At 51.7% G+C, this 9,426-nt stretch overlaps 1 protein-coding gene across 8 annotated transcripts in view; it reads left to right on the top strand.

The window, feature by feature from the left end:
* The window catches only part of BCAS3 (BCAS3 microtubule associated cell migration factor), a 302,017-nt gene extending 293,127 nt beyond the window's left edge, over positions 1-8,890 (top strand). For 6 of the 8 annotated variants that reach the window (XM_050321864.1, XM_050321866.1, XM_050321860.1 and 3 more), the window contains one exon: positions 8,004-8,890. In XM_050321864.1, coding sequence (XP_050177821.1) covers positions 8,004-8,027 — 24 coding nt within the window. In that variant the 3' untranslated portion in view covers positions 8,028-8,890. The remainder of the gene's footprint in view (positions 1-8,003) is intronic. The other 2 variants (XR_007629761.1, XM_050321865.1) reach the window with 1 other exon arrangement.
* The last annotated feature ends 536 nt before the right edge of the window (positions 8,891-9,426 follow it).

Here is a 9,426-nt window from a genome sequence, read left to right on the forward strand (position 1 = left end):
TAAACAAGCTGCTGGCCTTTGTTTTTTGTTTGTTTGGGTTTTTTTTTAAGTAGACAAAATTCTTCAGAAGTTCATGCATGAAAACGTTCTTTCCTTATCTCCCCAATCACTTTGTGCCTGAAGGAGACCCAGACGTTTCTGTAAGTTCAGGTGTCCTCCCCATTTTGTAAGTGTTAAGTTGTTTGGCATCTCCACAGTGAAATCAGGCACTAGAAACGAGATTTGGGGTCTCAGAGGGGCTCAGATGTTCAGAAGGCTCAGTCTTGGTTCCCCTGGTTCTCTCCTGCCTCCTGTACATCCTCATCTCCTTGCTGGATCCTGCCACCTTTGTTCCAAGATGCCAGGTTTCATCTCCAAGTGCATGGCATGAGCCAACTCTGTGTGGATTCAGCATTAGAGTTATTGTAAGGTAGTTTGACAGTAACTAATATTTTACATAGGCCACTGAACCCTCATTTCACAGAAGTTGTTCAGGCAGTGTTTTCCAGTCTTCTTTATTTGAAAATTTAATGGAGGTGCTTTCATGGTGTCTCAACATCTTTCAGGTTGCGGGAATTGATTTTCAACGTTCGAGTGCCATAGTTTTAATTTTTTTAAATTTAATTTTCTCTTTTGAACAGAGTTTAAAATCTCTTTTCTGCAAACTGCTGGTTTAAAAAGAAGCATTTCTTAGGAGAAGGTCATCACAACCACCCAGAGCATCACAGGAAATCTGTTCCCACAGCTGCCTGTGCTGGGTGTTGGAGTGCAGGCAAACAGGCACAAGGCTTGGGGCAGGGAGCAGCTTTGATGGACTTTTAAACATTATCATAATATATAAAACTGGGATCTGACTTTCTGTCCGTGCTCCCTTCGGAAAAGGAGCAGCGCAAGAACACGTTTGCCCAGAAATTTCAGCCATCTCAGATGAAAAGGAGCTCGGAAAATTAAGAGCTTCGATGAGAACTCAGTGCTTTCGTTTCGCTGCAGTTTAACACTAACGATTTTTGTTTATCCCAATACCCCAAAGTGCAGGTTCCCCCAGGGGTGTGGTGCCCCCCTCTGCCCTCCCCAGGGCCGGAGCCGCCGGCAGGGCTGGTGCCAGTTCCGCGGGTCCTCGCTCCGAGCAGCCGCCAAGGGTGGTGGAGATGGATTATAATTAGAGCTCCCTCGTTAGCATAATTGCATTTCATAAAAAAAAAAAAAAAGGAATACTCAAGGAAAACCTCCAACAGCAGTAGCAGTAATGCAGTTTCCAAGCATCCCAGTATTTCTGCATCCCGGTTCAGTCTGTGACCTCACACTGGGTTTGGAGTTCTTCTCCACCTTGTTCGGGTCCCAGGCAGCAGCACTGCTGCCCCTGGGCACCAGTTATGATGCTCTGAGAGAATTTTCATGCAGAAATAGAGCCAAAAGCATCCAGCAGAGTTTGGGATGTTGTCTAAATACTGAAAGATGGAGATTTTTCCGTGTACAAGTGTGTGTCAGTGTCCAGGGCCGGTGTGAGCTCCTCCAGGGGAGCACATCCCGCTCCCTTCGGCAGCAATCAGGAAAATTAAAATGTTTAACTAAGCCATTCACTGGGGAGCGTTGTGTAAATTACAGTTTAAGAGATCCTCAAGACTTCCATTGTGTTGATACAAATTGCCTTTTAGCGTTCCCTTTATATAGGACCCTTTTGAGTGAGAATCCAGATGGCAGAAGCTACATAATTATTATTCATTACAGTTAATAAGTAACACTCAGAAGCCCCAGTCAGTTCTGCAAGTCCCCCGTGATGGGCATTGTGTAAATGTAAGGGTGAAAAAATAGTCCTTGTTGCAGAATATGTCAGGATTTCAGTTAAAGACAAGGAGGTATGAAGGGCCCTTACGTGTGCCTGCCCCAGATCACGGACCAGGCTGTCATTCCCAGAGCTCTGCCTGCAGGGAATCTCCTCACTTCTCCTCCAAAGGAAGGGAATTGTCTTTGGTTTTAAAATGAGGCTCGAATTTTGGCCTTTTAGCCGTTTATTCAAAACTGCTTGTGTGGCTGGGGAGAGGTGGGTTTAGTGAGCAGCACCTTGTTTCTGTCCCCCACCACTGGAAAATGCCTGTCTTGCATCCTGATTTCAGGAAGGGGCCGAGTCCGTTCCCGCGTTTGCGGCCCCTCAGCGCGCGGCAGAGCCCGGGAAGTTCCCCAAAACAATCGCTGTGAATGACAGAAATGAAATCGAGGAGATTCGAGCTCTGCTGGCCATTACCCCACTTCCTGCATTCCTACTTGTTAATTGTCTAATTCCTAACGAGTCTTAGGGCGTCTGATGGACTTTCTGATGCGTGCTCACTCCGACGCTTCCTTCCCTCCCCTCCCTGGCCTCATCCCTCGCCAGAGACCTTGTTCCTTTAAAAAATGCCATCCTTAAAAATCAGAAATACTCAGCCCAGCAAAAGGAAAAGGGAACTTGACATTAGTTGAGCTTGAAAGGCTTGGTGCTGTGAAAAGTGACTGACGTGTGAAAAGAGGCTACAATTAGTTCTTTCCCCGAGCACTCTCCCATTCAGTCCAGGGTCACTCCTTCAGCGAGCTGCGGCTTTGAGGGTAATGTGTTGTGACAGTTTGAGATGATGAAGAATAATTCTTGTATTCAGAGTTGCTGCCGCTTCCCCGCTGCCCTGACACATCAGGCTGCTGTCATTGTATCAGTTATCCCGGCCCGGCTCCGCCGGAGCCCGGACAGCCCCTCCGTAGGTAAGGAGGAAAGGGTCAGCTCTTCCAGCAAATGATTTGGGAGGATATTTTGAAACTGTGCTTAACAGGGGAAAGCAAACAGAGAGAAAGGAAAAACCATTAGGAGGAATAATGCACCGGAGAGGAGATTTTTTTGAGTAGACATAAAGGAGATACCAAGGCTTTGAGAGGGCCACTGCAGGAGAGCACGGATAAGAAAGGCAGCATAATTTATGAGTGTTCCGGGCAAAAGAGGGCTGTATAGATTTTCTACAGGCATCGAATTAATGCACCCCAGAAAATGGTTTCACATTTAAGCTTGGCAGGGGTTTGTACCTTTCTGGGTTTGACGGGGTCCTTTGACAGTCCCTGGAGCTTTCTGGAAATGAGGGTGCAGCCGCCTCACTGGGCAGGGAATGGCACTGCTACCCCAGGCCTGCAGACCCTGGGATGTCCCCTGAGCAGCTCCTCCTCCTCTTCCTCCTCCCTCCACCTTGGCAGCCAGCTCAGGGAGGGCAGCGTGGCTCAGGCAGCAGAACAAGGGCCAGGACAGTCTGACCACAGCGTGGCTGTCGGGAATATCAGCAGCAAGCCCTGTTTCCTGCGAGGTTTCATTTCCAGTGTCTCCTGGAACACCCTCCACCCCGCGGGAGGGCTGTGTCGGTGCCGGGCTGCGGGCAGGCCTGCAGGAAGCGATGCCAGGCAGGCAGCACCAGCATCTGCTTGCGGCTCCTTCCATGCCCCGTTGCTCTCCAGGTGTTCCCACAGCCCTGGAGTGTGATGTGGGGCCATGGGGTGGGATGGCTCCCCTGGGATGGGGTGGGGATCCTGGCTGGCCACTCACTGTGCCACCTTCCCTCCCCACACCGGCAACCACAAGGATTTTGCTGCCACCGCCTCCACCACAGTGGAAAGCACCTGTGCCCTGAAAATCCCTGCTACTCTGGGACCCTGGGTGATGCCAGCGGTGCCCATTACTGTTACTGTCAAAAGCACAGGCAGGGCTGTTCCCAGCTCCCCTGCAGTGACTTTCTCCTCATGGCTTCAGCAGATGTTCCAGTTCCTTCGTCTTTTTTCCCTTTTTTTTTTTTTTTTTTTAGGGCAGTCAGGACTTTGTGAGTCGTTTCCTCCGGGGACGTGGGCAGGTTTTAGTATTTACGTTTCCAGTATTAGCATTTATTTGTATTTGTGTTTGTTTTTCACGGGCTTCTGAAGGCCTCAGGGAGCCATTTATGGGGCCAAAATAATGCAAGTGCTGGTCTTCTCACAGTATTTCATTTCCTTGATGGTGGAAATGCTACGAGAAGAGCAGGTCTCATGTTATTTTGACCCCATAAATAGCTCCCAGAGGCCCCTTTCTTCCTTCTCCCACCCACTCCCCCCCCCCCAGATCAAATATTTAGGTTTCTGCAAAGCCTGACTTCTCAACCCTGGTTATCTTGCTTCAGCAGAAGCAAATTGCAGTTATTACAAAATAGCCAGAGAGTCTATAAGGCCGAATGGGTTTTATATGATGCACAATTTGTTGGCTACTGTACAAGTTCATTAAAGTGTATCATAAGAGGTTGTTTTACTGGTACATTTAAGGAAGTTAATACATCTCGACAGTATATGCATGGGGGAATGCAGATACAATAACCCTCAGACATGCTGGGGCCAAGTCCATTCCTGGCGTAACTCCACCGGAGTAAACGAAATCACTTGCTGGGCAGCCGTGTCCTGCTCTGCTGGCGCGGTGCTGAGCCCTCATCCTGCTGCTCTGGGCTCTGCTGCCACTCAGTCCCATCATTCCGTGAGGGGATCCTTGGGTTTGCTTCTGTTTTGTGGTTTTCAGCAGCGTGTTCCCAGCGTGGAGGGCATCAGTGGTCTGGCTGGTTATGTGGTGGGTCTTCCATAGGTCTGGGAGGTATTTCAGTCCTTTTCAGCTGGGCCACAAGGCCTGGCTGTTCCATCCCACCCTGGAGTGGTGGGAAGGCAGTGCTGCTTTTTGTTTTGAGGACTGACTTCTCCTGGTACCCACAGCCCCACTACACTGCAGTGGCTCTTCTGCACTTGCTGGGTCTGTGCAGGCATCAGGTCTATCAGAAATCATCCTCCAGTTTTACTCTGTAACAGGAAGGTTGTCCCCATGTCATGGAGCTATTCCCAGCCTTGTCTGAGCTTCCCATGGGAATGGCATCCATGTTCCTCTGCTGTGGCCTGGTCTGCTGGAAGCGCTGGGGGAAAGAATAATACTGTGTATTGGGATTTTTTAACTAATATTCTTCATTAATGAACCAGACTAATTTAGGGGAGTGCAGGCAGACGTGCTGGCGGTGCTGCAGGGGGTCAGCCATGCAGGCAGGTATTCCCTGGTGACCATGTAAAGGCTAATTGCCCCCCTGGCGTGACCCAGCCGCGCTGGAGCTCCGGCCGAGGGTGAGGGCAAGAGCCCAATTTCCTGAGCACGGCGGTGTCTCCGCGGCAGCGCTCGGCGCTTTTACGGGGCTGCCTTGGGTATCAAAATACACGGCTCGTCTGCCTCGCCCGCTAATTAGTTCCAGAGTTTGCAGTGCTGGGCTGTTTGAGAGCGTCCGGACTCGTATTCCATGGGGAATGCGTGCCTGTCCCATCCACAGTGCCTGGGGTGGCAGCTCGGATGTGGGAGCTGCCCGGGTTTTAGCCTGGCACCCTCTGATCCCAGAGGGGGCTGGAGGGCTGGACATCATCCCCTCCAGTTCCTCCTGAGTCCCTGCAGCTTCCATACTCTCTGTTTTGTCCATCCCTGTCATGAATTGTCAGGTTTTCCTGCCTGGCAGCAGCAAGGGGAGCTCAGGGCGGTTGCACTCGGAGCTGTGGGACACAGCCAGGATGGGACCCCATCCAGGCCCTGCTCCCACCCACTCTGTCTCCCCCTGATTTTTGATCCAGGCTTTTTCCCTGACTGGCATCAGTCTCTGCAGTGCCACCCCCTGGCAGGCCCCCGCAGAGGTGACAAGCGCTGCCGGCTGCAGAAATCCCGCAGACCCCAGAAAAGCCCCAAATTCCCCCAAATCCCATCCCGGCAGGGCGTGCGGTCCCGCACAAGGCACCGACCGACAGGCAGGACACAGCCCTGAGGGGCAGGAACAGCCACGCAGGAGCCCCAGGGAAACAAATGCTCCTCACTCTGTCCCTCTCCCTCCCTTCTTCAGCCACGGTTACTGGAAACACATTTGCCTGTAAATCAATTATAGCTGGAAGAGAGAGCGGAGTCCCCCCGTGAGGAGCCGTGCCGGGGTTCGGGGGAGCCCAGCGCCCTGAGCTCTGACGTGGGACCTTTAACCGAAACCAGCTGTGTGCTGAGGGAGATAAAAGCCCCAAATCAGACAGGATAAGCACAGCATTAGTGTGGGATACGCCACTCAGCTCTGATTTAAATTACTGTTTGTACTTCCTGAACTCATGGGAGAGTAAGGATGTGAGGAAAATGAAGAGGTTTAGACATGGACATTCCTTCACCGAATACTGGCAAGGCATGGTGGTGAACACAGCTGAGGTCATGCTCACCGCTGCTTACCGGGTGACCAGCTTCCTGCTGATTTGTTTCCCTTGTACCCTGGGCAGATTATCTCCACTGCAGGTTGCCTCCAGGATGAGGGATTAAATCCCACAGCCCTCACTGCTAGGTGTGTGCTCTCCTGGCTGCTGCCCTGCGGTGCCCAGGTGGTGAGGGGAGCAGGGCAGTGTCCAAGGATGCTGGGGTGAGAAGGTGGGATGCTTTTTGGTTTAGGAAAGAATGGAGTTTTTGCTTTGCTGTGCACTTTGTGTATAGATCTGTCCTTATCACATAGTCCCACTGCAGCAAAAGGACTACCATAGTGTTCACAGGAGGATAAATGTCCCAGGTGAGGCAGTGGAAGTTGTGCAGCTGCAGGAATATTTTACAGAGACCGCAGCAGACACTCTTCCTCCAGTTCCACCAGCTCCTTCGCATCCCAACCAAGCAAAACTCAGGATGCAGGGACAGGGAAAGCTGCCTGTCTCCTCCAGGAGTTCACCCCTCTGCCTTATATGGATCCACAAAATGAATGGCATGGGAAGAGACTTTAAAGCTCATCCACTTCCACCTCCCTGCCATGTTCAGGGACACCTCCCACTATCCCAGGTTGCTCCAAGCCCTGTCCAACCTGGCCTTGGACACTTCCAGGCCTCCCCACCCTCACAGGGAGGGATTTCTTCCTGATACCCAACCTAAATGTACTCTGTTTCAATTTAAAGCCATTCCTCCTTGTCCTGATCCCCCCCATGCTCTTGTCAAAAGTCCCCCCTAGCTCTCTTAGAGCCCCTTTAGGTGCTCTTTCCCCCTTGGCAGCAGAGGAATTTGAAGCTCCTGTCCCCGTCCCAGCCCGGGCTGTGCAGACGGAAGTCGCGCTCGGGGCTGCGCGTCGCAACTCGCCGGAATATTTCTTGTCCCCTGTCACCGCGTGTCTGGGAGAGGATTCCTGTGGTGGATGTGGGCTCTGCCTAATCTCACCCTGCCTGCCACTGCTGAGTGCTGCCGGGGGGACGCTGCCCAGCAGCGCTGCTGCCACCGAGGCCACCGCCGGGTTCAAGTGGCTCACAGAGAGGCCACGGCTGGAAACGACGCTCTGCACACACAGAAATCCTCCTGTTTCGAGATTAGGGAGCAGGAAAGGCTTTGGGAGGTCAGAGAGGGGAGATGTCTGGGTGTGTGTGACCAAGAGAGGGAGAGCCACAGCCAGGCTGCTTTCTCCTTTGCTTTGAGGCACAGCTCAGGAAAGGGGATATTTTCTCTTTGACTTGAAAAAGCGGAGTTATTTTCGCCCATTTGGGCAGGATAACAGGTTGTGGAAAGTCCCTGGTGCTCCCAAGGTGAGAATGGCAGTGGTTATGCACTGCTGGTACACACCAGCAGTAAGCAGTGCTGCTGCCATTCCCCCTTCCCACATGGCTGGGAGGGAAGATGTTCCATCCTCTACCACTGTTCCCTTTGTACCCTGCTCAGTTCTGCCATGAGCATCCCCACTGTCAAGTCCTGACATGTCGTGAGTCAGCAGCCTCAACCCCAGGGAAGGGACTGCTCTGCCAGGCAGCAGGTAATGCCTCCCTCCAGCTCCTCTTAGGCTCAGGTGAGCCGTGAGCCCAGCAGAGAAGTAGAACCAGGAGCTGGCATCCCCGGGAGTGATTCCCAGATCACTCCGGAAAAGAAGGGTGATGAGCAAACATTGGAGCGATGGTACAACAAGGAGAGATTTGTCAGTGAAGACTCTGTCTAACTGCTCTCTGGGTTTATCCCAAACACTAACCAGGCTCTGCTCTCTCTCCCCTTGCAGAGCTTCAGCGAGAGGGAAGCATAGAGACGCTGAGTAACAGCTCGGGCTCCACCAGCGGCAGCATCCCGCGCAACTTCGACGGCTACCGGTCCCCACTCCCGACTAACGAAAACCAGCCCCTCAGCCTGTTCCCCACGGGATTCCCCTAAATTAGCCGAACATCCAAGGAGAGATCCAGACAGGGTAACGAGCCGCCTCTCCGCCTAAACAATCCCGCTGTGTCCGTCACCTGCCGGCTCCCGCGGCGCTGGATGGTTCTCGTTACCCTGATGATTATCGACGACTCTCAGACCTTTCCTGAAACGCACTCACGAAATCTTGACTCTTGTGTCCCTGTGCAATATGAAGAGGCTCCGTCTTCAAATCCTGATAGCCCTGCGGCTTCTTTTCTCGCTGTCTTCAGGAAGGGGTTGGGTTGAGGGGAAATATTTCTAAGCCATTTTGGGTCAAGCACAAACGGTTTCGCCGCCGTTGCTTCTGCTTTCTTCGTGTTGAGAGATGAATCTCCGTAACTCAGAGGAGCTCTCGCCGTTCGTGCAAGTGACGAGCGTTCGTGGATGAACTGGAGAGACTGGAAACTGGAGGACTTTGTGTGGACAGGGTTGATAATGTTATTCCCTCCTCATCGTGTCTCCTTGCTGCCCTCCTCCCCCTCTGATACTCATCAGTGGCAGGAGTATTGCAAATGGAAATGTTTCTTTTTGTTCTTTGGAAGAATTCTCTCTATTGCTCCGGTTTTCTTCTAGTCATGTATTTTAGAAATGTACTTAATTGACTAAACTGCAGTCACAGATTTCTCATATTTGGTTATAAAAGTTGTTCATTGGAACTCAGATATCTGTCCAGAAATGCATGTGTCATTGAATAAATCTAAGTTAAACAAGAAACTGCTTAAATGGCAATGTTCATGGACTGTTACTGGGCTGACTGTGGGCTTTGTGCATCTCCCTGGACCAGACTCTGTGCATATTTACTAACTCAAGGGCTTTAATTAAAGCCATCAGTGGCTGTTAGGCAGCCAGTCTAACCCTCCTTGCTTCCTCATCCCTGTGTGCAAGGCATACTAAAAGCAAAGGATATTAAAAATAAGGGATATTGAACCCAAGATGTTTAGGTGGTACCTTGGCACCTCTGAAGATCAACACCCATCTCTTGGGGGTGTCTGAGCCCTGCTCCAGCTCCTCCTCTTGGTTGGGGCCCTCCTTCTTCGTCCCACTGATTTGTGTGGGACAAGGACCAGGTGCTGGGAGCAGAGGCACCCACCTCCCTGCGTTCTGCTGTGGGATCACGTAGCAGAGGCTTTGCAGAGCTGTGCAACAGCCTGAACCTCTGTACCCTCCGGAACGTGCGCAGTCAAAACCAGCGCCGCATAACTCTGCTGATAAAACAGTCCTGGGCTCACACATCATAACCACACGAATTC

This window comes from Myiozetetes cayanensis, unplaced genomic scaffold, assembly GCF_022539395.1.
Source record: "Myiozetetes cayanensis isolate MyiCay16 unplaced genomic scaffold, myiCay2020 scf27, whole genome shotgun sequence".
Taxonomy (NCBI): domain Eukaryota; kingdom Metazoa; phylum Chordata; class Aves; order Passeriformes; family Tyrannidae; genus Myiozetetes; species Myiozetetes cayanensis.